The sequence below is a fragment of the Macrotis lagotis genome, chromosome X (genome assembly GCF_037893015.1).
Source record: "Macrotis lagotis isolate mMagLag1 chromosome X, bilby.v1.9.chrom.fasta, whole genome shotgun sequence".
NCBI classification, from domain to species: Eukaryota; Metazoa; Chordata; class Mammalia; order Peramelemorphia; family Peramelidae; genus Macrotis; species Macrotis lagotis.
In genome coordinates this window covers 701,532,241-701,560,079 of record NC_133666.1, presented here as the reverse complement: position 1 = coordinate 701,560,079, position 27,839 = coordinate 701,532,241, and the positions used below count along the sequence as shown (strand labels likewise).

Below are 27,839 nucleotides of genomic sequence, written 5' to 3'. Positions count from 1 at the left end.
CACCCAGATGGGAGCTGAGGCTGGGGGCTGGGAAGGAGGGCGGGTGAGGAGGGGGACGAGGAAGAGGAGCTGATGGAGAGGAGGAAGGGAAAGGTGGGGGCGAGGGCCGAGGAGGCGGGCTCCTCCGGGGCGCATGCGCGGGCGGCTCGAGAACTACACGTCCCAGGAAGCTTTGCCCGCCCAGGCGAGGGCGAAGGGCGGCAGGCCCTGCTCGTGATTGGAGCGGGAGGCACGCAGGGGCGGGGCTGCCCCGCGACAGCGGGTGACGTCACGTCCGCCCCTTCCTCTGGCCCGCGCTCCGCGTCGCCGGCCGGAGGAAGTGGCCAGGCGCCCGGCCCCGCCCCCTGGGCGGCCGCAGGCTCCCATTGGTCCGCGGCGGAGCGGCTCCCGGCTGGCACCGCCCTCCCTCCCGGGGCCCTCGCTGCCGCCCCGCCCCCCCCGCCCCCCGGCCCGGCCGCACATGGCGCCCCCGGCCGCCCGCCCGTGAGTGGCCCCGGCTCACCTGCGGCCTGGGCGGCCTCGGGGCCGGCCGGGACCCCCGCGGAAGCCCCTTCCCCGCGCCCGGGCCGGGAGCTGCCGGGGGGCGCCGGCCCCGAGAGGACGGGGTGAGTGAGGCGGGCGCGGGGCGGACGCGCAGCCCCCCGGGCCCGGCCCGCCCTGGGGCCCGGCCCGGAGCCTGGAGGCCGCGCTGGGGCCGGACCGAGGCCTGGACCCGGGGCTGGCCAGCTGGGGCCGGACCGAGGCCCGGCGACCGGAGGGTCCCCCGCAAGCAGCCAGGCCCGGCGAGCCCTGGGCCACGGGGCAGGGAAAGAGCTTTGGAGCCCGCGGGGCGCAGCGGAGGGGCCGACCCGGAGCAGCGACAGCGCCAAGCGCCTGTGCCTTGTGCCAAGCGTCTGCCTTGTGCCAAGCGCCTGTGCCTTGTGCCAAGCGTCTGTGCCTTGTGCCAAGCGCCTGTGCCTTGTGCCAAGCGCCTGTGCCTTGTGCCAAGCGCCTGTGCCTTGTGCCAAGCGTCTGTGCCTTGTGCCAAGCGCCCGCAGCAGCCCCTGCCCCAAGGCGCCGCGCGGCAGGCACGGAGAGGGCGGCCACAGTGATCGGTCAGAGGGGACTTGGGGGACCAAGGCTGGAAGGCCAGATGGGTAGAGAAACCCCAAGAGGAGGGATGGGCAGGTGCAGGGCAACAGCTCTGCTGACGAAGGCAGGTGATTGGGTCTGAGGTCTTCCTGTGGCCTTGGTACCCAAGATCTTGGCATGACCCTGCACTGGCCCAGCACACCGGAGGTGAAGGGACAGGAGGGGAACTGGAAGCCTCGAGACACATGGCAGACAGGCCTGCCTCTGTCACACCCCGAGATCTCCAGAAGCTTATTGACACGGCAACAGTGATGCTCTGGCTCTGTGTTTCTGCTTGCCCAGTCTTGCAACAAACACAAAGGTCTTAAAAGTTATTAACCTACCTTTTTACTTAAGTTTATACGTCCCTGAAGTTTCAAGTACCAGTTACTGGTAAATTTTCAATGAACTTGGATAACTAAAAATGCTTCTCACAGACACTCAAGGGTCAGCTGGAATACTTAGAAAGCATTTTGTAGTGCCAGCATTTTCCTGTAACCAAAAAGAGAGATAATGGTCAATGAAGGACATTGTAGAAAGAAGCAAACAAATCCTGGGCCCATGTCAGATCCCTGGGTAATACTAAGAGTTAGGCCAAATATACTTAATGTCCCACCAGAGGAGACTTAGAGAAGGGTAGGACAGGTGGGAGGAGACCCCAAAGAAAAATATATCATAAAAACCTCAAGAGAAGAAGGGATCCAGGAGAATGTGGTCAACAGTGTCCAAGACCACGGGAAGGGCAAGATAAAGCTGGATAAAAAGATTGAAAGAAAGGACAATGATGACAATGGACTTTGCAGAAAAGAGAAAGGAAAAAATTCCAGTTAGTGAAGAATGGCCTCATCTTCTCTCAGTAAAGAACTAAAGTTCTCCACTGAGAGGGCTTAGAGGGGAAAGTCATTGTTGAAAAAGATGTTACTAAATTGAGGTGTTTCTTCCCATCCAATGAAGAATGGAGAGGAGGGTTTAGGTAATATTGCATGAAACAAGTAGAGTGATATAAGTAATTAATGAGAAAGAAGTTTCCATTTAATTAATAAGAATCTATCCAGATAGGCCCCTGGATCATTCTAGAATTCAAGGGAATAAGAGTACATTAAGAGAATCAATGCATGGCTTATGGGGAATGGGAACCATGAATGTAAGGGGTGACCCCCTTCATCTTTCTGGCCAGTCCCTGTTCCCGTTTGAGTAAAATCTCAAAGCCCTCATTCCACCATCTCTCACATTCTTCACATGTACAGTAATTAGTCCCCCCCACTTTTCCAGCTCAAACCCTTTCCTATCTCCTCTCTATTAAACAATTCTTAATATTAAAAGTATGACTGGAGATAGTTCAATTAAACAATATTGTTCTTTACCACTTAATCTCCCTATCAACTGAAAGATTCTTGTACACTCTGGGAACTAGGTATGAGATGATGAAAACCTGCACTGGGGTAGTGGTTGTGTTAATAAGGAGGCCCATGGGAGAGAGAGATGTCATGAAAGGAGAAGGTTCTTTGTAGAGAGTGTGAGGGAGTGTCAGAGATGACACTGAGATTTAAAGCCTGGGTAACCCAGAGGATGGTCGAGCCTTGGACAATAATAGGCACATAAAAAAGGAAAGGTTTTGGTGGGGATGATCAAGAGTTTTGGACAATTTGAGTTGGAAATGCTGATCACAGCCCAGATTAATAAGGTTGTCCACCAGATACTTGGTGATGCAGGAGATTATGGTTAGATATGCAAATGTAGGGGGTAGCTAGGTGGAGCACTGGCCCTGGAGTCAGGAGGACTTGAGTTCAAATTCAGCCTGAGGTACTTAATAATTACCTAGCTGTGTGGCCTTGGACAAGCCACTTAACCCCACTGCCTTGCAAAAAACAAACAAAAAAAAAAAGAGTAAGATATGCAAATGTGGAGACCCTCTGCCTGGAGATGATATCTAAACTGATGGGAACTGATGAGATCACCTAGTAGCACAGTATAGAAGAGGGAGAAAAGGAGAGTCCCTGAAAGAGTCTTGAGGACTCCCCCATTCGGGGTGGGCCTGATGGGGTTGAAGATCCAGCAGGGGAAACTGGGAAGCAGTGGTCAGAAGGTAGGAGAACCAGGAGAAAGCAGGGATAAGAAAACCAATTGTAGAGCAAATATCATAGAGATAGATGAGAGTGACTTGTGTTAAAGGCTGCACAAAAGTATTATTACCTAAAATATAGCACTTGGATTTCATCAATTTATATTATTTCCATTAATTCCCAGATTGCCTTGCTCTACTTTCACATCTTCCTCTGGTCCTTCATATTGTCCTTTTGTTCTGTTCTTCCATCTCTGGGTTCGGTTTTTTTTAATTATTTGGGGGCTTGGCTTTTTTGGCAGACACATTTGTTGTCAGAGTTCAATACACAAATGAGATTTATAAAAAATGTACTTTTCTAGCACACAAATGTTAAAGTTTACCAAAACCAAAACCAAGGATTAGAAATAGATGAAATTGTAATTTTAAAAACAAAATAACAGAAAAACTCAATAGTTTCTGTTATGAGCAATTTTATTTAACATTTTATTCAATTTAATGAAGTAGAAACAGAATTTTGTTTGTTTACTCCCTCCTCACCTCTGTTACAAGGACTAAATGGAGTTTGTCCTTTTTTTTAACTTTTTACCAGGCATTGCCCAAAGTCATTCAGCTGGGTAATTAAGTGCCTGAGGCTGGATTTGAGCTCAGATCCTCCTGACTCCAGGTCCAGTGCTCTATCCACTGCACCATGTCCTTCATTCTTGTTTTGTTTTTTGGTTTTTTTAGGTTTTTGCCCAAGGCCACAGGGCTAGGCAGTCATTAAGTGTCTGAGACCAGACCTGAACCCAGGTACTCCTGACTCCAAGGCCAGTGCTCTATCCACTATGCCACCTAGCCGCCCCTATGTCTTTCATTCTTGAGGAAGACCAGGACATCAGTGAGGTGATATCATGACAAGCTCATGAGTTGGATTTGGGGGGGGGGGGCTATGCAAAGTTACCAGCCTCCTCCAGAACCATCTAGGTCCAGTGGCCAGATATGAATCGGGACAACTAGAGATTGCCCTGGGTGTGAGGTAATCAGGGTTAAGTGTCTTGCCCAAGGCCACATAACCAGTAAAGGTCAGGTGTCTGAGGCTGGATTTGAATCTCCATCCTCCGGATTCCAAGGCTGGTGCGCTGTCCCAGCTTTCCACAAGGACTAGCTATGGGTCTTTTGTAAACTCAGATGTCCTTGATGTTTCAGGAAGCAGTGACCTTCAAGGATGTGGTGGTGGACTTCACCCAGGAGGAGTGGACATTCTTGGACCCTACTGAGAAGTTTTACAGGGATGTAATGCTGGAGAACTACCATAACTTGGTCTCCTTGGGTAAGGATAGCTTCCCCCAGTTCTCCACATTTCCCCACTGGAAGGCCTCTGTTCATTACTTAGTAAATATTGTAGGCTATATGGACTGGACTCGAAGGCATCTAAGGGTCTTTCCAAGGCTTGAATTCTGTGATTCTTTGATTCTGGGTGTGTCTTATGTTTGGAAGGCAGAGATTTTGGTTCTGAGAGAGAGTAGATGGGCATACACTTCCTGTTCAGTGATGGAAGTTTTTGCGTTTTGATAAAAGATTATATTCTTAAATTGTTTCACATTATATCTGATACATACACCATTATTCCTTCCCCTTTCCTCTTTAGTAACACTGTTTCCCTAGGATCTCTTACGGAGATTTAAGATACTGTATATTCTAATTCTCTTCCATTCTAATATAGTTCTCTGTCCTGACCCCTCCTTCTTCCATTTCCATTGAGCAGGGCTCATATTTTACAAACCATATGTCATCTACCACTTGGAACGGAGGGAAACACCATGGATTCCTGAAGGAGATATACCAGGGATTAGCCATCAGGGTGAGTGAGTCCATCCAGGCAGATGGACCATTGCAAACAATTGTTGAGTTTGGTCTTTAGGGAGAATCCCTGTGTTGAACAGGGAACACTGCTTTCAGCTCCCTAAGGCTGTGGATCCAGGAGGAGCCTGCTTGTCATGAGTTCCTTCATTAAGCTTCATTTTCTCCTGAACAAGTCACTGCCCAGACCCCAATCCTCATCATGCCCCTCTTCAGCTGGGGTAAAGAAGGAAGGGCCCTTAAAATGGATTCGATCTCTGGTCTCTTCCTTTTTTGGCATTACCTCAAGAGTAATAATCATTTTTTTTCTTTTTTTTAAAGGTTTTTGCAAGGCAGTGGGGTTAAATGACTTGCCCAAGGCCACACAGCTAGGTAATTATTAAGTACCTCAGGCTGAATTTGAACCCAGATCCTCCTGACTCCAGGGCCAGTGCTCTATCCACTGTGACACCTAGCCTCCCCAACAATCATTTTCTTGATTCACCTCACTTGATTATTCATTCCTTTGTATTTCTTAAAGTGTCTTATTTCACCTTAAAAAAAATAGAAGTAATGGCATGGTTGCTTCCCTATTGCTTTTTGGGGTTTGCTTTTTAACAGATTTTTTGGAATTATGTTATGAAAATTTTCTTTACACTGATGTAACTAAACAATTTTCAAAAACTGAAAGAAAACCAAGCTGGCGGGTTTTCCCCCTATACCATGCAAATTGGCAATGAGATGGGAGCAGTCACTGAGGGGGAGCTAGTGTTGAAAAACAGGCACACTGATGTTCTATTAGTGGTGCTGGGAAGTGGGTCAACCATTATTGGCTTCATTTTGGTGTTAAGTAAACCAAGTGACTTAGCTATCCCTGGCAGAAACTCTCTTCCTGTTGAGCTTGTATCTCAAGGAAGTGGAGTAAGAAAGAAAACAAAGTCCAGTATTTGTGCCAAAATACAGTTGGGATGGTTCTAAAACATATTTATTAAGTGGAATTAAAGGGATGGACATATAAATAGGAAGGTCAGATACTCCTTGCCCTCCAGGAGTTTACATTCTAATGGAAGAAATTTCACATAGGGACCGACTGCAAGTTAGGGAAAGGTCTCATGGTCCTTGGGAAGCACTGGCAAGGCAGATGATCATTCCTCTTCTTTAATGTCATTTTTCACTGCTAAAGTCACATCAGTTTGTAATTTTGATCCACTTGCCACAGCCTTTGGTGATGAGGATTTTGTTTCTGGATCTTTAAGAGCTGTAGCTTAAACCCCCCCTGCAGGATTAGTGGTAAACCTGCATCTCCCCTTGCTTCCCAGGATGATGGCTGTGGGCATTGGGCTGGAAACATTGCTATTCCCAAGGCTCTTGGATCCAATATCCTAGGCTATCACTCTCAGAAGCTGATGGGTATAGGGATCAAGGTGGTGGTTAGGGAGGTTTGATTGGCATGGCACAGACTGACATTTCATAAATGCAGTTAGTTTTAAGGTTCATATGGGACTTTTCAGTATGTCTTTCACCTCTTTTGAGTTCGTATTTATGGTATAAACCTTGGTTATGTACACTTTTAAGAATTTTTCTTATATGCTTTTAAATTGTTTTCCAGAGTAGTTGGACCAGTCTGGATGGCCCCCTAATTTGCATTGTCACAAGAACACTTTCTAGATTGATGATATTGTAATAGTCTACCAATTTGCTGGGTTTCAGAAGAAACTTCAGTTTTAATTTTAAAACCTTGTTGAAAAATGTATTCCAGATTTATAATTATCTCACTGTGTTATATCCTGTCATTTAGAAGCCCTTTGACCTCTCTCGTTTCTTTTTGAATCAGATTTTTCTATATATTTTTTAACCTTTCTCCACTTTGCGTACTTTGACATTCAAGTCATTAAAGTATTAAATTCTCCCAGTAATATTCTGGATACTATAGGAAGCATAGAGCATAGTGAAACAACATAGGAACTACTACTTTGTCCTCAATGAAACTATACTATGTTGGGGAAGATATGTAAATAAGCAATTTTTAATTACAGAAAGAAAGGCCTAAATGATTAGAGAGAGATTCAATATTTATGGATTGAATATTTCAACCTAATGAAAATGATAGTACTACAAAATTTATCTTCAGATACCATGAGGTGCCAATCTAATTACAAAAAAAATTGTTTGAAATATACAAAACAACATTCATAAGGAAAAGCTTCAAGGTGAATATCATTGACCTTAATCCATAAAGATAGGGATGAAAATCTTCTTGCGTTAGATGATCTGAAAATTATACTCAACTATCTGGTAGTAGTTTAAAAAAAAAGCAGATTAATGATATGTACTTCATAAGGAAGAATTAGAAGGAGATGCATATGGCAGCCCAGTATTGAATCTAGTACTACTGGGGGAGGCTTCCATTTTTTTTTAATCCGAATTGTTTAAACACACACACAAAGACACACACATGAGCCCAGATAGCTAAAAAATAGGTTTCTAGAATAAATTTTCTTGATGAATATAGTCATTCTGAAAACTATCTGGATCTGGTTTTTAAAAATGAAAAAGTCAATAAATTCCAAGATAAGAAAGACGTAAATGGAATTAGATCTAGCTGCTAGTGTTGGATCTGGCCAGGAGCAGAAACTTGGAGGGAGGGGTTCTTTATTTGACCAGAACTAATGATAGAACTAGATTGTATTTTTTTTTTGGAAAACAAAGTTTGACAATGATTTTTCTTCGTTTATTTGTAAGGATTATGTATGCTGTGTATGTAACAACAGTAGAGTTTATTTACATTTTTCATTTATTTCAGATTGGGAAACTCAGCAAGAATGGCAGGAACCCACTCCAAAGCTGAGTATTTCAACTGAAAAATCATCCCAGGACATACTTATGAGGCATAGTCTTGTCCTTTTCTCATTGAGAGAATCCAGGAAATGTGGTACCATGCAACAAGAGTCATCTGACTAATGAAGAAAAGCATTTTTGGCAAGTCAACATCATACAAAAGAAATATCTTAATAAATCCAGAGTCCATGAACAATCTAGTTATGACAGAACCCTCAATCCAGAACCAGTCTTTTCACCACAGCAAAAAGTAGGAAAGAGTCTGAGTACAAATGACACACGTGGGAAGTACTTTAGACTGCATAGAGATAGACCAAAATATAGCAGTAGATACCCAAAGAAAAAAGTTAAATATAACAAATCTGGGAAGACCTGGAAGTATAATTCAGCTTTTTTTTTTTTTAACAGTTGTGGAAGAGTTACTATAGAGAAAATTTATGACTGTAATATTTTTTTCAAAGAAACAATGTATTTTTCCTGAGAAAATTCATACTGGAGAGCAAGCAACCTTATGAAAGTAATGAATGTGAAAGTACCTTTTGCCTAAAAACTGATATTCCCAAATATCAGGACATTCTCAATAGTGAGAAACCTTATCAATGTAATGTCCGTGGAAAGACATTTCGATTAAAAGCCCAACTAAGTCAACATCAGACAATTCATACTGGTGAGAAACCATATAAATGTAATGAATGTGGGAAGGCCTTTCGACTAAAAGGACAACTTAGTGAACACCAGAAAATTCATACTGGTGAGAAACCCTATAAATGTAGTGAATGTGGGAAGGCCTTCTGCAGGCATTCAAACCTCACTGAACACCAGAGAATTCATACTGGTGAGAAACCCTACAAATGCAATGAATGTGGGAAGGCCTTTCAACTAAAAGGACATCTTAATGAACATCACAAAATTCATAGTGGTGAGAAACCTTATAAATGTAACAAATGTGGGAGGGCTTTCTGCCACCGCACATACCTTAGTAAACATCAGAAAATTCATTCTGGTCAGAAACCTTATGAGTGTAATGAATGTGGAAGGGCCTTTTGTATGAGTACTGCCTTAACTGTACATCAGAGAATCCATACCAGAGAGAAACCATATGAATGTAATATATGTGGGAAAGCCTTTAGAGTTAAAGCACAGCTGAATCAACATCAGTCCATTCACACTGGTGAGAAACCATTTGAATGTAATGAATGTGGAAAGGCCTTTAGACTAAAAGGGGTGGCTCACTGAACATCATAAAATTCATAGTGGTGAGAAACCTTATCAGTGTAATGAATGTGGCAAGGCTTTCTGCAAGCGCTCAAACCTTACAGAGCATCAGAAAACTCATACTGGAGACAAACCTTATGAATGTATGGAATGTCAAAAGGCCTTTAGTCAGAAACTAAAGTTTTTTCAACATCAAAGAATTCATACTGGTGAGAAACCTTTTGAATGTAATGAATGTGGGAGGGCCTTTTGCCTGAGCACAACTCTTACTGAACATCGGAGAATTCATACTGGTGAGTAACCTCATGAATGTATCGACTGTGGGAAGACCTTCCTTCCGACTAAAAGCACAACTCAATCAACATTGTAGAATTCATACTGGAGAAAAACCTTATAAATGTAGTCAATGTGGAAAGGCTTTTTGTAAACAGTAAAACCTTACTGAGCATCAGAAAATTCATACTGGAGAGAAACCTCATGAATGTATTGGATGTAGGAAAGCCTTTAGCCAAAAAAGTAAAGCTTATTCAACATCAGACAATTCATACTGGTGAGAAACCTTATGAATGTAAGGAATGTGAGAAATCATTCCGTCTAAGCACAGCACTTACTGAACACCAGAGAATTCACACTGGTGAGAAACATGAATGTAATGAATGTGGGAAGACCTTCTGCCTACAAGTGCAGCTTACTCAACATTGGAGAATTCATACTGGAGAGAAACCTTATGAATGTGATGAATGTGGAAAGGCTTTTGGACATAGGTCAGGACTTAACATCAGAAAATTCATACTGGACAGAAACTTTATGAATGTGATGAATGTGGGAAGGCCTTCAGGTGGATCACAGGACTTACTCAACATCAGAGAGTTCATACAGGAGAGAAACCTTATGAATGTAATGAATGTGGAAAGGCCTTCTACTGAAATACAGCTCTAAGTAAACATCAGAGAATGCATTCTACAAAGGAACTATATGAATATGATGACTGAGAAAAAGCTTTCCTTCTCAGCAAGATCCTCTTCCAAATCAGCCTCTAGCCACAGATGTCCCTCAGGTTTCTGTAATAAATCCTTGTCCTTATCTCCTGTCTCTGTACAACTTCCCTTGGTGATCTCCTTGGCTCCTGTGGATTTAGTCACTGTCTATATGCTAATGGTAATCAAATCCAACTTCCCTGCCCCAGTCTCTCCGCTGAGCTTCATTTTCACATCTCCAATTGCCTTTCAGATATGTTAAACTACTAGTAGACATCTTAAACTCAATATTTCAGAGACAAACTGATTATCTTTCTCCCTAAACACTTCTGCCTCCTGCCTATCTAGTACTGTCCAGGGCAGTAGCATTCTCCCAGTCCTTCAGGTTGTCAGACCAGAAGTCATGTCGGATTCATTTCCAAGTGGTTCCCAAGGCCTGTTGATGTCACCTTTGCCACATCTCTCAAAAGCTCTCCCTTCCCTCTTCTGCTGTTGCCCCCATACAAGCTGTAATCACTTACTGCTTGATTCTTATGTCCTGCTAGTAGATCACATCTTTGCCCACTGCCATCCATTCTTTATTCATCACAAAGTGGTTTTCCTAAAACACATCCAAAGATGCCACTCTATTCCTTAAATCCAATGGCTTGTCATCACCAGAAATAAATACAAAATATATAGGCATTTAAAGTCCTTCATAACCTGTGTCATTCTACCTTTTCAGTCTTCTTGCACCTTACTCTCTGGAATGTGCTCTCTGATCCAGTGGTCCTGGCCTCCTGTCTGTTCCAGGGACAAGAGTTCAGTGGCTATTCCAAACTTTTTCTTCCAAAAATACAAAATTCTAACCTGTTTGGTATGAAATAGGGAGGGGTGTGGGGGTTGGCACATTTGTTCTTCTCCAACCCCACTCTATTGAGGTCTATAAGAGAAGGTCCAATTAGGCCAAGAGAGATTGTCAGATATGTGTTGTGATTTAGGTTAGCATTAGCGTGACCCTAAACTAATCCATCAAGCCTCCCCAATCTCAGTTTGTTCGTTTGTGGCCCAGTGGATGGCTGTTTTGGTTGTGGAAATCTGGATTTGGACATGTGTTAGCTGGTGACCCTAGGCGAGTTCCTAAACCCTGTTGGTCTCAGTTTCGTGAGCTGGAGAAGGAAATGGTGAACCAGCCCAAGTGGGGTCATGGAGAGATGAATGTGACTGAACAACTACACGAGGTTGTTGTGAGGAGAAAATGAACGAACGTTTGTAAAGCTTTAGCTGCTGTGCAAATGCTCATTGTGGTTATCGTTGTGGGACTGCCGATTTCTCATCTCCCCATCCAAGGTGCTGCCCAGGCCTTTTGATTTCACCTTAGCAAATCTCGGACATATGCCCCCCTCTCCTTCTGGCCCTTTGGGCCTCGTGCTTGAACTGGCAGCCTGCTGGGGGGCTCTGTCCAGGCAGACTGCCCTGTCCCCCCGCGGGGGCTCCCTCTGCCCTAAAGGACACAAAGCTGTCAGGCCCTTTGCCCACCTGACCCCTCCTCCCTCGGCGGGCCTCCGGGACCCCCACACCCCGAGGCCGAGGTGCTGCCACCACTCCTGCCCCGTGCTGGGGCCGTGCCTGCCCGTGCCACCGAACTGCGCCGTCCTCTGCACCCCAAGGGCTGGGCAGGAGCCGGGCACCTGGGCACCAGGTGGGGCCCCTGGGGGAAAGGCGCCCCGGGCTCCGAGGGAGCGCAGGCCCGACGCCCCTCCACGGCTCAGACTGGGGCAGGGAAGGGCCTGGGCGCCCCAGCTGGGAGGAAGGTGCTGCAGAAAGGGGCCCCCGGACCACCGCCCCCCAAGCTCACGGGGGCCCCGCCCGGGGCCGGGGGCTTGCCAGCTCTGTGTGCCCGCTCACTCCTGGGTAGGGGCTGGGCGCCCCCCCCCCGCAGCCGGCGCCTATCACGGGGTCTCACGTGAGGGGGCTGCGGGGGGAGGGGCGGCCAGAGGAGGGGGCCCCAAGCCGGGCCCCGGACCCCGACCCTGACCTGCGCACGCGTAGACCTGGGGCCGGAGACAAGGCCGCCAGCCGGGCTCCCCCGATGCGCACGCGCAGCCGGCCCGAGGACTACAAGTCCCAGGAAGCTTTGCTCGCCCGAGGGAAGGTGGAGTCAGCCTGGCGGTCCGGGATTGGAGCGGGAATGGCACGGGGCGGGGCTGTAGGACGTCACATCCGCCCCTCCTCCTCGCCCCCACCCCCACCCTCTTGGAGTCCGGTGCGGGCCGTGGGGGCCGGGGCCCCGCTCTGCCGGCGGCCGCAGCCGCAGCCCCGCGCCCCAGGCCCGGGGAGACGGGCGCCCGCGGCCGGGCCCCGCCGGGCTCGGGCCCAGCCAGCGCCGGGCGCCTCGGGCCTGCCTCAGCCCCGCCCCCCTCGCCCAGCCGCGGCTCCCATTGGTCGTCGGGCGGGCGGCTTGGGCCAATGCGCGGCTCCCGGCCCGGCCCCGCCCCCGAGCCTCCTTCCGGGCCCGCCCCCCGCGGAAGCTCCCGGGGGCGGGGCCGGCGCCCCTCCCCCGCCTCCGCCCGCCCGGGAGGAGATGGCGCCGGCGCCCCCCGCCGCCCCGGGCCCGCCGCCGCCCGCCCGGCCGCCGCTCCAGGTGGGTCCTCCCCGGCCTCGCTGGGCGGCCGCCGTGAGCCGCGTCTCCCCCACACGCGTCGGTGCACGCGTGTGCGTGTGTGTGCCCGGGGGTGCCCCGGACGGGCAGCGCAGCAGGGCATGGGCACCGGACGCGGGGGCGCGGCGGGCTGGCACGGCCTCCCTCAGGTGAAGGCTGCGGTTGGCAGTCGGAGGGGCAGCGGGGGGCAAGGGCAGGGAGTCCCGGGGCCCAGCCCGGGGGCATCAGCGCGGAGCTGCGCCCGGCGAGCCCCGGGGCCAGAGGAACGCGTGTCCTGCGTTAACGGATTCTTTTTAATGTGTTCTACGATAAACACTAATCAACTAGAAATGTCCTGGGACCTAAACAAAATAACATACTCTCATCGCCTTTTTGTTACGTGTAACTCGTTTGTTAAAACCTTCAGTTTGCCAGAGCAGAAACCGAATTTCCATCTTTGTGTACGAGCTCGGATCAGACCTGTTGCTGCCTCTTAGGTAAACGGATCGATTTGCCGTTTCAGGAATCAGTGACTTTCAAGGATGTGGCCGTGAACTTCACCCAGGAGGAGTGGATGCACCTGAACTCTTCTCAGAAGGAGTTTTATAGGGACGTAATGCTGGAGACCTATGGGAACCTGGTTTGCCTGGGTAAGGCTAGCTTCCCCTGCTCCCCAGACTCCCTAGCAGGGCCTTGCTTTCCCACTTCAGCTGGCATAGATGGCCGCTGAGCTTCCTCAAATGCTCGCCTTCCACCATCCCATGATTTACAGCATCTCAAACGTTCACTTCTTAATGATCGAAATGCAGGGATCAGAGATTGCTAGTCCTTTCACATAAACTTCCTGTTCATCTGTGAAAAGTTTGCCTTTTTTTTAAGTAACTGTTTCCCCAGCGGTTTTTTCACTGTTTCTATTTTATTTATTTCTTTTTCCAACTCTATGCAATGGTAGGTTTTAACAATCTTTTTTTGCAAGGATTTCGTTTCACATTTTTCTCCCTCCCTCCCTTCCTTCTTCCCTCCCCTGACACAAAGCAATATAACAATGTCAAGCACAGATCCATATTGACCATGTTGTGAAAAAAAATCAAATCAAAATGGGAAAAAACGTTAGAGGGGGGAAAAACATAATTCATAAGACAACCTTTAAAAATTGAAGATGGTAGGTTTTGCTCTGCATTTAAACTCCATAGTCCGTTCTTTCAATATGGATGGTATTTTCCATGACAGTCTTTTAAAATTGTCATTCATTATTGTACTGCTAAAATGAACAAGTCCCTCATGGTTGACCATCACCCCATATTGCTTTTAGTATGCGCAGCCTTGTTCTGGTTCTTCTCACTTCACTCAGCATCTTTCCAGGCTATTCTGAAGTCCTGTCCCTCATGATTTCTTCTAGAACAATAGTGTTCTGCATCATTCATATACCACAGTTTGTTCAGTCACTCCCCAACGGATGGCCATCTCTTCAATTTCCAATTCTTTTCCACTTACAAAAAAGAGCTGCTGCAAATATTTTTGTATATGTGGGGTTTTTACCCTTTTTTGTGATCTTTGTGGGCCACAGACCTAGTAGTGGTGCTGTTGGGTGAGAGTATGCAGTTTTATTGAACTTTAGGGGTAATTCCAGATTGCGCTCCAGAAAGGTTGGATCTGTTCACAACTCCATCAACAATGCAAATCCCAGTTTTTCACATCCCTTCCAACATTGATGATTTTCATATCAGTCAATCTGATAGATATGAGGTAGTACCTCAGAGTTCTTTTAATTTACATCTCTCTAATCAATATTGATTTAGAGCATTATTTCATATGACTATAGATAACTTTAATTTCTTCATCTGAGAATTGATTTTTCATTTCCTTTGACCATTTGTCAACTGGGGAATAACTTGTGTTCTTATAAATTGACTCAATTCTCTATATATTTTAGAAACGAGTCCTTTGTCAGAAATACTAGTTGTAAAAATTGTTTCCCAACTTACTACCTTCCTTTTAATCTTGGTTGCCATTGGTTTTATTTGTGCAAAATTTTTCAATTTAATGTTAACAAAATGATCCATTTTGCATTTTATAATATTCTCTTCCCTCTTCCTTGGACATAAACTGCTCCTTTCCATGGATCTGACGATAAACTATTCCTTGTTCTATTGACTAGCCATATGATACTACCTTTTATGTCTAAATTCTGTACCCATTTTTACTTTATCTTAGTATAGGGAGAGATGATGATCTATGCCTAGTTTTTGTCATAGTATCGTCCAGTTTTCCCCATCAGTTTTAATCAAAGAAGCTGCAATCTTTGGGTTTATCAAACAACAGATTATTATGGTCATTTACTACTTTTTTTTTATTTTTGCAAGGCAGTGGGGTTAAGTGACTTGCCCAAGGTCACACAGCTAGATAATTAAGTGCTGGATTTGAACTCAGATCCTCCTGACTCCAGGGCTGGTGCTCTATCCACTGTGCCACCTAGTCGCCCCACTACTATTTCTTTTGCACTTAATCTATTCCACTGATCCACCATTCAACCAACAGTTTTGATGACTGAGTCTTTATAATATAATTTTAGATCTGATATGGCTAGACTATCTTCCTTTGCATTTTAATTCCCTTGATATTCTTGACCTTTTGTTCCTCCATATGAATTTAGTTACTACTTTTTCTTACTCAATAAAGTAATTTTTTGGAAGTTTGATTGACATGGCACTGAATAAGTAATTTAATTTAGGTAGAATTGTTATTTTTATTATATTAGCTCGGCTTACCCATAAGCTGTTGACATTTGTTCACTTATTTAGATCTAATATTATTTATCATAAAGGTATTTTATAGTTGTTTTCATATATTTTCTGAGATTGCCTTTTTTAAAAAATTCATTTGAAAACTTCATTAAATAGTTTTCAACTTCCAAATTCCAACTTCTCTCCCTCCCTTTAAACCATTAAGAAAGCAAGCAATATATCAATTCTACATGTGAAGTCACATAAAATCTATTTCTATATTAGCTATGTTGCTAAAAAAAAAAATAGAAAGCCAGAAAAATAAAGATGTTTCAATCTGTACTCAGCTCATCCATTCTCTCTTTGCTGGTGGTTAGTATTTCAACAGGAGTCATTTGGCATTGTCTTGGCTCATCATACTGTTTAGAGTACCCAAGTCTTTCACTGTTGATCATTGTTGTAACATTACTTTTATATGTCCAATGTTTGGCCAGTTCTGTACACTTCACTTCACGTCAGGAAGCTTTTCCTTTTTGATCACTTCTTAGTAGGCTACTTGCGCTTGCTCCCCTATTCTTTTTCTGTACCTGTAAGTTCTTTTCCTCTTTATCTCTTTGGGGTATAGATCCAGTAACACCTTCAGTGGGTTAAAAGATACTCAGAATGTTTTAACATTGGCGGCATAATTCAAAATTCTCTCTAGAGTGACTGGACTATTTCATAGCTTCACCAACATATCAATGTGTCTGTTTTCCCAAAGCCTTCAGCTTTTGTCATTTAAACCTTGTACTTTTTACTGCCGTACTTCAGGTATTATCAAACATCTTTAGAAATATTTTGTCTTACTCCTTGGTCTTTCTACCATCTACAAAGAAACAATTTTAGGATTGGATTCCAGTTTGCTTCTCTGATCCTGACCCCTGTTCCATTTCCATTGAGCAGGACTTGCATTTTCCAAACCATATGTTATCTACCAGTTGGAGCGAAGAGAAGCGCCTTGGATTCCAGAGGGAGACATGTCCAGGATTAACCATTCAGGTGAGTGGGTCTAGTCAGGCAAGTACATCATTGCAAGCAGTAGCTCACTTGGGCCTTCATAGGATTATATTTCTTTCTTTTTAACATTTAAAAAATTGTGAGATGCAATTGCTTTTCTTCCCTCAGCCCTTCCCTTGCACTGAGATGATAAGCAGCATGATATTAATTACTTGAAAGGAGTCATACAAAACATATTTCCATATTAGCCGTGATGCAAAAACAGAAATTCATCAGTTCTCTTTCTGGAAGTGTACAGCATTTTTCATCATGGATCCTTTGAAATTGTTTTAGATCCTTCAGAGTAGCTAACCACATCTTTTAAAGTGGATTATCATACAGTATTGCTGTTTTTGTGTACCATGTTCTCCTGATTCTGCTCACTCCATTTTGCTTGAGTTCATATAATTCTTTTCAAAATTTTTTCTGAAACCATCCTGCTTATCATTTCTTAAAGCCCGGCTGTATCTGTCACAATCATATACTATAACTTGTTCAACCAATTCCCCAATCAATGAACATTGCCTCAATTTCCAATTCTTTGCTACCACAAAAAGACGTGCTATAAATATTTTTGTACATTAGGTCCTTTCCATTTTAATTTGATCTCTTTGGGATATGGACTTATCTTTGGTAACATTGCCTATACAAGGATCTGGGTCTCAGTCCCAGAAAGAAGGTGTTGGAGAGAAGAGGTATTAGATGAACTATCCAGACTGAAAGTCTATAGAGCTGTTGTGTTGATCTCATTGGTGTATGCCTCTTAAACCTGGATGGTCTACTGGCACCATGTCAGGAAACTGAATTATTTCCATTTAAATTGTCTTAGGAAGATTCTGAAGATCACCTAGCAGAAAAAGGTACCAGACACTGAGGTCCTTTCTCAGCTAAACTGTCTAGCATTCCACATTACTACAGGGAGTGCAACTACAATGGGCTGGACACGTTGTTGAATGCCAGACATATGCTTGCCCAAAAAATCCATTTTATGGAGAACTCCCACAGGGCAAGCGCTCACAAGGGAGTTCAGGAGAAGTGATACCAAGACCCCCTGAAGGTCTCACTGAAGAACTTTAGAATTGAGTGTACAGTATGGGAGACCCTGGCACAGGACCGCCCAGCATGGCGTGCCCTCATCAGTGAGGGTACTGCACTCTATGAGGAAGGCAGAATGACATCCATAAGTTTAGAGTATCCTCTCCAGGTGTTCACATGAACTATTTGTGCTGATTCTGTGGTAGAGCATTCTGAGCTCTTAGTAGTCTTATCAGCCACAGTCCAGTGCACTGTAATTTGTCTCAAACATGGTGATGTTATTTTGGTCTTCTTCCATAACAAAAGACAAGAACCAACCAGCAGCTTTTAGCTGCATAGGAGCAGTAACCCTGGTCACTGTTCCAGAGTGAAAGAGAATACCTGTAGTAACAAATCAGAGCATAGACCAGGAGAGTAGTAAACACACCTTTCCTTAGATCACACCAACTTGGAAGAACTGAAAACTTAAAGACCTACCACTAGCTCTGAAAATAGTTGCACAAAAAAATCCCAACACTTGGGACAATGTTCCCCTCCACCCTGGGAAGTTAAAAGTCCAGAAATTAGTGCAGTGAATAGAGCACCAGCCCTGGTGCTAGGAGGACCTGAGTTCTCAAAGCTGGCCTCAGACACTTAATAATTACCTAGCTGTGTGACCTTGGGCAAGTCACTCACTGCCTTGCAAAAAAAAACCCCTTAAAAACAAAAGTCAAGAAATTAATTGGAAAAATGAACAAACAATAGCAAAATAAAAAACTGGCCATATAAAGTAACTATGGTGACAGGGAAGCTCAAAACTCAGAACATAACAGAGTCAAAATTGTTATATTTAAAAGTTCAAAGAAAAATGTGAATTAGTCCCACATCTAAAAAGTAGTCCTAGAAGAGCTCAAAAGTATGATCAAACTCAAATAAGAGAGAAAAATTGGGAAAGAAAATGAGTGATAAAAGAAAATCAGTGAAAAAAAATCAACAGCTTGATAAAACTGAAGAAAATAGCACCTTTAAAAACAGAATAAACCAGATGGTAAAAGAGACAAAAATACACTGAAGAAAACAGCTCCTTAAAAAGCAGAATTGGCTCCATAGAAAAAGAGGTACAAAAATTCACAAAAGAAAACAATTTCTTGGGGCAGCTAGGTGGCGCAATGGATAAAGAACCGGCCCTGGAGTCAGGAGGATCTGGGTTCAAATCCGGTCTGAAACACTTAATAATTACCTAGCTGTGTGGCCTTGGGCAAGCCACTTAACCCCGTTTGACTTGCAAAAACAAAAACAAAAAAAAATTAGAATTGCGGAGCAGCTAGGTGGTGCAGTGAATAGAGCACCGGCCCTAGAGTCAGAAAGACCTAAGTTCAAATCTGGACTCAGACTAGCTGTGTGACCTTGGGCAAGTCACTTAACCCCATTGCCTTAAATAGATAAAATTAAAAAAAAATTAGAATTGGCCAAGTAGAACCTAATGACTCCTTGAGACAGCAAGAAAAAAAATCAAAATCAAAAGAATGAAAAATGTCTCATTAAAAAACAAGTAACATGGAAAATAGATACAGAAGAGATAATTTAAGAAATATTACCTGAAAGCCTTGATCAATAAAAGTCTAGATGACATAGTTCAAGAAATTGTCAAGGAAACTGCCCCAATTTTGAACCAGAAGATAAAATGGACATTGAGTGGATCCATTGATCACCTCATGAAAGAGAATCTAAAATGAAAACTCTAGGAATATTGCACACAAATTCCCCACTTTTAGAACAAGGAGAAAATACAAAAATTAGTTAGAAAGAATTCATTCAAAAAAGATGGAGTCACACTCAGGATCATATAAGATTTAGTAGGATTGAAGAACTTGGAATATCATATTCTAGAAGGTAGATGACCTATAGTTCAAAACCAAGAACAATTTACAGAGAAAAAAACCCAAGTATATTACTATAAGACTGAAATGAACATTTGTAAAAATCAAGACATTTCAAGTACTCCTGATTCCAAAAGACCAGAGCTAAATAGAAAATTTGACATTCAAATACAAGATTTAAGAGAAGCATAGGGGCGGCTAGGTGGTACAGTAGATAGAGCACCGGCCCTGGAGTCAGGAGGACCTCAGTTCCAATCTGGTCTCAGACACTTAATAATCCACCTAGCTGTGTGGCCTTGCCTTGCAAAAAAACCTAAAAGTAAAAATACCAAGAGAAGCATAAAAAGGTAAACTCTCTTCTGTCACCCTTTCCATCCTCCTAAGTGTTTTACTTCTAACTACTGCCTCTCTGATCTCCCTTCGGCATCCCATCCCCGTCTCCTCCTACTTTCCTGTATAGTAAGATAGATTCTATACCCCAGTGTGTATGTTATTTCCTCTTTGAGCCAATTCTGATGAAAGTTCAATATTGTTAGCCACTCCATCTTCCCAGTGAAAGCTCTTCTTTTCTTGCCTCTTTTCTCTTTTATGTGAAATAATTTTTTTTTTTTTTAGGTTTTTTTTTGCAAGGCAATGGGGTTAAGTGCCTTGCCCAAGGCCACACAGCTAGGTGATTATTAAGTGTCCGAGGTCAGATTTGAACTCAGGTCCTCCTGACTCCAGGGCCGGTCCTCTATCCACTGCGCCACCTAGCCTCCCCTATGTAAAATAATTTCTCCCATTCTTCCTCTCTCCTCATCCTTCTACCAGTAGATCCTCCTTTCTCATCCATTAATTTTATTTTTTTATAGGGTTTTTTTTTGCAAGGCAAATGGGGTTAAGTGGCTTGCCCAAGGTCACACAGCTAGGGAATTATTAAGTGTCTGAGACCGGATTTGAACCCAGCTACTCCTGACTCCAAGGCCGGTGCTTTATCCACTACGCCACCTAGCCGCCCCAATTTTATTTTTTGAAATCATTCCATCATATTTAACTCACCTCCATGGTCTCTGTTTATGTCAACTCCTTCTAACTTAATAAGAAGGTCTTAGAAGTTACAAACATCATCTCCCCTTGTAGGAATGTAAACAGCTTAGCATCATCGAATCTCTTATTATTTTTCTTTCCTATTTACCTATTTATGCTTCTCTAGAGACATGTATTTGAAAATAAAATTTTCCATTCAGCTCTGCTCTTAAAATGAATGCTTGACAGTTCTCTATTTTATTGAATATTCATTTTTTTCCTGTGAAGACTTACAATCAGTTTTATTGGGTAGATAATTCTTGTTTGTAATACTAACACCTTTACCCTCCAGAATATCATATTTTAAGTCCTCCAGTCCTTTAATGTAGAAGGTGCCAAATCATGTTATTCTGACTATGGCTCCATATTTGATATTTGAATTGTTTTTAAGAAATTATTTTCTTCAGTACTTTTTTATCCCCTTTTTTGGTCCAGTTCTACTTTTTTAACATGTTATTTTCTGTGTCATTTTTTTCCATGCCTTTTACCAAGCTATTAATTTTCTTTTCATAATTATATCTTTCATTTTGCCCCTCCCCCTTTGATTTTGTTTTGGGGGGGTTGCAAGGCAATGGGATTAAGTGGCTTGCCCAAGACCACACAGCTAGGTAATTATTGTCTGAGGTACTCCTGACTCCAGGGCTGGTGCTCTATCCACTGCGCCACCTAGCTGTCCCCTTTTGATTTTAAAAATAATTGTTTTGCCATTGTTTCTTTTCCTGATTGTGTCTTGATTTTCCTGTCATCATTTTAACTTTTTTTATGGTCAAGGTCTTTTTTAGTTGTTTGTTAATTTTCCCAGCTTATTTCTTGAATTTAAACTTTATATTAAATTTCGATTATGTTCAGACTTTTCCAAAACTAGTTCTGAGGGTTTGAAAGTTTTTGGTGCTTCTGAGGTGGTGTAATCCTGAGACATGTGGCCAGTGCTCTTCTGGTCTGTACTCTGGTCCTCATCCAGAGAGGGCCTCTGATCCCCTGCAGCCACAATTGTTCTTCGCTGCTCTGGAACTGTGACCCAGAAGTGCTTAGGGATAATGAAGGTGTCAAACAGCACCCTAGCTCCATCCAGTGCTAGCACACATTTCCCCAGTGGCTCTTTCTGATCAGTTGTCCAGTCCCTTTGACTGCCTCTGGGTTGAAAGATCCTGAAGCTGCTCCTGCTGTCACTGTTACCTCTGAGACCTGCAACTAGTGTGACTGTCATGTGCATTCTGGGCCATTGCCCTTCCCAGGGTCACAACCTCTTGTTCCAAACTGCTAACGTGTCATGGAGTTAAATGGAAAAATGTCTCACCTTACCATTTTGTTGACTGTGCCTCTTCCAGAATTTATTTTGTGGTATTCCTTTAAAGTTTTCCTCTCGTGGAATGTTGGGAGAATTTGGCTGGATATTGTCTATATTCTTCCATCTGTATTCTGCCTGGCAAATGGGTCCTTTAATGTGAATTTCTCATGAAATGTTGAACAAAGAGCCTCTTTTTTTAGCCCCTTAGGTCTGTGGGTTCAAGCTCAACTATTTGTCATGCACTCATTTTTAGGTTTTTTGCAAGGCAATGGGGTTAAGTGGCTTGCCCAGCGCCACACAGATAGGTAATATTAAGTGTCTGAGACTGGATTTGAACTCAGGTACTCCTGACTCCAGGGCCAGTGCTCTATCCACTGTGCCACCTAGCCGTACCCTTTTATATTTTCTAAAGGGTCTTATTCACATAAAGAAAAGAAATGATCAGGTTGCTACCTTATTACTTCTGATCATTTTTGGAATTTTGTAATTAAATTTTTCTTTACAAGGATATAATTAAAAAATTTTCAAAATCTAAAGGGGAAAAAATCCCTGAGATTTCACCTTATACCATGCAAATCGACAAAGAGACAAGAGATAGGAATAAACATTGAGGCTTAGCTGGTGTTGGAAGACTGACACATTGACCTAATGTTACTGTTGCCTGGAAGTGGTTCAACTTTTATTGATTTCATTAAGGAGTTAAATAGATAAAGCTCATAAACTAGCCCTGGGCATAGGTCTCCTGTTGTTGAGCATATACTCTGAGGACATGTTGAAAGACAGACTCCGGAGTCTACTATCAGTAGCAAAGCTCATTAGCATTTTGGAGTATTTTTAAAAAGCATTTATATGCTTACTATGTATTAAGCACAGTGTTAAGTACTGCACATACAAACAGAAAAGTCAGACAGTCCCTACTTTCCAGGAACTCACAGTCTAATGAGGGAATCAATAAATTGAGAAGGTTTCAATTACAAGTCAGGGAAAGAGTGGGCAGCCAGGTGGCGCAGTAAATAGAGAACTGGCCTTGGAGTCAGGAGTACCTGAGTTCAAATCTAACCTCAGACACAATAATTATCTAGCCGTGTGGCTTTGGGCAAGCCACTTAACCCCATTGCCTAGCAAAAACTAAAAAAAAAAAAAAATACAAGTCAGGGAAAGGTCCTTAAGGTGTAGCAGCATGGCACATGGCCATGCCTCTTTTTAAATGTCATTTCCACTGCTACACTCAAATTAGTTTGTAATGTTGAACCATTTGACATCCTTTCCAAGGCCCTTGGTGACAAGGATTTTCATTCTGGGTCTTTAGCCGTTGTGAGTTTATCGCCTGCAGAAGCAAAAGCCAGCCTGTATCTTCCCATTATGGTGCCTGAGAGTATTGAACTGGAAATATTGCTATTCGCAAGGCTCTTGGACCCAATATCCTGGGCTATCACTATCAGGACTGAGGGGAAACAATGATTCAGGTATTGATGATGGTTTGACTCACTTGGCAAATGTAGCCTCCTGTCTCTTTCTCAGGATGCCATGCTGTTTAGTTAACATGGTATGTTTCGGGGTTGCTAGGTGGCACAGTGGATAGAGCACTGGCCCTGGAATCAGGAAGACCTGAGTTCAAATCCAGCTTCAGACGCTTTATAATTACCTAGCCGCGTGGCCTTGGGTAAGTCACTTAACCCCATTTGCCTTTCAAAAAACCTTAAAAAAAAATTAAGAGAAACCTGGGAAGTCTCATAGAAAGTGAAGGTGATTGAAGGAAGGAGCAGAGAGGCAACCTTTTGCATATGTCACAGAAATTAACCAGTGATGGAACTCTTGCATAAAGAATGACTAAGAATAAGATCTAATCAAAGAGCATAAAGAAATTCTTAGTTTAGGTTAATGGGTGGATTCTTATTCATTATGTTTACTCAGTCAGGTCTGGGAAAGTGTGGATTTTCTCTTTTTTTTCAGACAAGTAATATGGAAATTGATAAGTCTCTGACCAAGCTGACCCTACATTATAATGCTAATTTTCTCAATTCTTAACCTATCTGAATTGATTGCCACCTTCAGTAGCACCCATTCCTTCAAGTACCACTGTGAGAGTGGCACTAATCTCTTATTAATAACATGCTAGCATTATTAATAAAATGAACATATCATCAGAGACAATGTTTCTTGGACTTTTTAAATGTCACACTACTTGCCCTTCTAACTTGAGCTAGGGACTTTTTTTTTAGTTTTTTTTTTTGCAAGGCAAATGGGGTTAAGGTGCTTGCCCAAGGCCACGCACGCAGCTAGGTAATTATTAAGTGTCTTAGACCGGATTTGAACCCAGGTACTCCTGACTCCAGGGCCGGTGCTTTATCCACTGTGCCACCTAGCCGCCCCTTTATATCATATTTTTAATTTGCTGAATCTTCAGGGTTATTTTAATTTCCATTCATCTTACTCTTAAGGATATGGGGTGTATTTCATATAGTTGTAAATAGTTTATTTCTTGAGTATTCTGAATTTTTGTGGTCTTATGATTATTGTCCTTCATTCTTGAAGAAGAGCAGTGTGGCATCAGTAAGGTGGAGTCAAGTTACACTGTGTCTTGATTATGACTGATCAGACCAATGTGAGCTGGGAATGCTCTACCATAGGTTGAGCACAGTTTATGTGAATCTTTGGTGGTCTAACTGCCCAGTCAGTGGAGTAGTGATTGTCTGGCAGTTATACCAGTTTGGGGATAGTATTTGGTGCTTATATGCAGTGTCTTTGACTCTTTTCAAAGAAAGTATTTTTGATATAGTCATCACATTCTGTCTCATATAGAAGCTTTTTGTCCTTTCTTGTTTCTTCCTGAACTATATATTTTTTTCAAGGCAATGGGGTTAAGTGGCTTGCCCAAGGCCACACAGCTAGGTAATTATTAAGTATTTGAAGTCAGATTTGAACTCAGGTACTCCTGACTCCAAGGCCAGTGCTCTATCCACTGCACTACCTAGCTGCCCCCCCTGAACTATATTCTTAAAAATATTTTTTACCTTCTTCTCCTGTGTCCACCTTGACATTGAAATCACCTAGTATTATAGTCTACCAATTATGTTCCAAGCCCTGTGGCAAGCACAGGGGAATATAGAAACTAAAAAGGACATCTTGTCCTCAATGAATTTACACTATATTGGGCAAGATAATAGGTAAACCAAGTTATTTTGGGGGGAAGAAAGGAGGACCTAAATGATGAGAGAAATTCAGTGTTCATGGATGGATTATTTCAATCAAATCAACATTATAATACAACTAAATCCAGAGATCCTGTGATGCCAGTCTAATTACAATAGCAATTTTTATGAAATATGCAAAACATGAGGGCAGCTAGGTGGGATAGAGCACCGGCCCTGAATTCAAATCCAGCCTCAGACTGTGTGACTTTGGGAAAGTCACTTCACCCCACTGCCTAGCAAAAACCAAAAATAAATAAATAAATATGCAAAACAACAATGTAATTCATATGAAAAAGCTTTTGAAATTAAGACTATCAATGCAAAATTAAAATTAAAAAAAGGATATCAATAACATTTATCCATAAAGATAGGAACAAATATTGTTTGGCAACAAATGCTTTAAAAATTATATTTGAAAGTTAGAAAAATTATGTCATACTAATTTAAAAAAGAAAAATAGATTAGTGACAAGTACTCCATTAGGAAGACTTAGAGGGAAATGCATATGACAGCTTAGTGTTGGATTTAGGGTAGAGGACAAACTACTAGGGGAGGCTTTCATTATTTTATCCAGCTTGCTGATAAATAAATAAATAAAGAATTTATAGTTTGCTAGAAAATAGATTTAGTGAGATAATATTTGATGATTGTCATCATCATGAAAACTGAAACTGATTTTTTAAATGGACAAGTCAGTGTGTAGTTTGCACTAAATCAAAAGAAAGTTCTCAAAATAACCGCATATGGCTTCTACTGTTGGATCCACCCAGGAACAGAAACTATTGGAGGGAGGGATTCTTTATTTGACCAGAACTTGAACCCATTTTTCAGAAAAATGTGGTTTGAAAATAATATTTCTTGATTTATTCAGAGGTAGTATTGCATACACTATATACACAGAAGCAGCAATAGTCTTTTTAATTTTTTGTTTCTTTCAGATTGGGAAACTAAGTATGAATCCATGGATTCTACTCCAAAATTAAATATTTCAAAGGAAGAATCATTCCAGCAGATACACAAGAAGAATGGTATCCTTTCTTCAGTGGGAGAATCATTGGAATATAATATCAAGTTAGAAAATCATCTGAGGAATGAAGAGAGACATCTTTGGGAAGTCAAAATCACCCCAAAAGACTATCTCAATAAATTTACAGACTCTGAAAATAACAGTTATTGCAGAAGCTTCAATCTAAGGTCAGTTCTATTACCACAGCATGTAGTAGGAAAAACTCTGAGTACATGTGATCCCAATAGAGAGTACTTTAGACTACATACAGGTACAAGAAACTGTAGTAATAGGTGCTCAAATAAAACACTATCTAAAAATAAGAAATGCCTTATGGATAATTCAGTCTTTATTGACAATGCTGGATTGTGTATTGAAAAGAGGCACTATGATATTAATGAATGTGAGAAGACTAACCCAAGGAAGGGATTTACACTTCATAAAAAAATTCATACTGGAAAGAAATTTTATGAAAATAATGAACATAGGAGCACATTTTGCTTAAGGATGGAGATTCCTGGATATCAGAATATTCCTATCAGTGAAAAACCTTATCAGTGTAACATGTGTGGGAAGACCTTTCGTTTAAAAGCCCAACTTAACCAACATCAGACGATTCATACTGGTGAAAAACCATATAAATGTAATGAATGTGGAAAAGCCTTTCGACTAAAAGGACAACTTAATGAACATCAGAAAATTCATACTGGTGAGAAGCCTTATCATTGTAATGAGTGTGGGAAGGCCTTTTGCAGGCGTTCAAACCTCACTGAACATCAGAGAATTCACACTGGTGAAAAACCTTATCAGTGTCATGAATGTGGGAGGGCCTTCTGCCTGAGCGCAGCTCTTACTAAACATCAGAGAATCCATACTGGTGAGAAACCCTATGAATGTAATATATGTGGGAAAGCCTTTAGACTTAAAGCCCAACTTAACCAACATCAGTCAATTCATACAGGTGAGAAACCATTTGAATGTAACGAATGTGGTAAGGCTTTCCGCCAAAAAGGACAGCTTAATGAACATCAGAAGATTCATAGTGGTGAGAAACCTTATCAGTGTAGTGAATGTGGCAAAGCCTTCTGCCGGCGTTCAAACCTCACTGAACACCAGAGAATTCATACTGGTGAGAAACCTTTTGAATGCAATGAATGTGGCAGGGCCTTCTGCCTGAGCACAACTCTTACTGAGCACCAGAGAATCCATACTGGTGAGAAACCTCATGAATGTATCGACTGTGGGAAGACCTTCCGACTAAAAGCACAACTTAATCAACATCGTAGAATTCATACTGGAGAAAAACCTTATAAATGTAGTCAATGTGGGAAGGCCTTTTGTAGGCGCTCTAACCTTACTGAGCATCAGAAAATTCATACTGGAGAGAAACCATATGAATGTATTGAATGTAGGAAGGCCTTTAGCCAAAAGGTAAAGCTTATTCAACATCAGACAATTCATACTGGTGAGAAACCTTATGAATGTAAGGAATGTGAGAAATCATTCCGCCTAAGCACAGCACTTACTGAACACCAGAGAATTCACACTGGTGAGAAACCTTATGAATGTAATGAATGTGGGAAGGCTTTCCGACTAAAAGCACAGCTTAATCAGCATCGGAGAATTCATACTGGAGAGAAACCTTATGAATGTGATAAATGTGAAAAGGCCTTCTGTTGGGGCACACAACTTATAGAACATAAAAGAATTCATTCTGGATTAAAACCTTATGAATGTAGTAAATGTGGAGTGTCATTCCACCAGAGAAGAGAATATACTCACCATCAGAGAACTCATTCTACAAAAGAAATATATGGATCTAATGACTGAAGGAAGGCTCTATTTCTGAGTAAGAACTCTAATCATCAGTCTGTACTATTTAGGGAAAAAAAATATGTATTTAACAAATTTGGAAAGCCCTTAAACCAGTGCACAAAACTTACCCAACATCAGAACATAATAATATGAATGAATATAACAAACCAATGATT

The 27,839-nt window shown here is 42.6% G+C and overlaps 3 protein-coding genes across 6 annotated transcripts in view; 2 read left to right on the top strand and 1 right to left on the bottom strand.

The window, feature by feature from the left end:
- LOC141497086 (uncharacterized) overlaps positions 1 to 27,839 on the bottom strand; it is a 147,981-nt gene that overhangs the window by 87,954 nt on the left and 32,188 nt on the right.
- LOC141497057 (uncharacterized) lies at positions 134 to 27,839 on the top strand. The gene is given in 11 exon segments (XM_074199645.1): positions 134 to 213; positions 359 to 605; positions 4,361 to 4,484; positions 4,920 to 5,015; positions 7,909 to 7,922; positions 8,402 to 9,057; positions 9,059 to 9,321; positions 9,410 to 9,570; positions 9,572 to 9,818; positions 9,821 to 10,007; positions 26,388 to 27,839. Coding segments are annotated over 11 exon segments (3,366 nt in total). The 3' UTR covers positions 27,679 to 27,839.
- Positions 12,552 to 25,870, top strand: LOC141497189 (zinc finger protein 90-like). 4 transcript variants are annotated; one of them, XM_074199841.1, is made up of 5 exons: positions 12,552 to 12,646; positions 13,167 to 13,293; positions 16,309 to 16,404; positions 23,215 to 23,311; positions 25,781 to 25,870. In XM_074199841.1, the coding sequence occupies exons 1-4, from the start codon at positions 12,587 to 12,589 to the stop codon at positions 23,295 to 23,297; spliced, it is 366 nt and encodes a 121-aa protein (XP_074055942.1). In that variant the 5' UTR covers positions 12,552 to 12,586; the 3' UTR covers positions 23,298 to 23,311; positions 25,781 to 25,870. The 4 variants fall into 4 exon arrangements, with proteins under 4 accessions (XP_074055942.1, XP_074055940.1, XP_074055941.1 ...); XM_074199839.1 differs by lacking the exon at positions 23,215 to 23,311 and adding an exon at positions 22,958 to 23,114 and having other exon boundaries at positions 25,781 to 25,865; XM_074199840.1 differs by lacking the exon at positions 25,781 to 25,870 and adding an exon at positions 22,958 to 23,114 and having other exon boundaries at positions 23,215 to 23,285.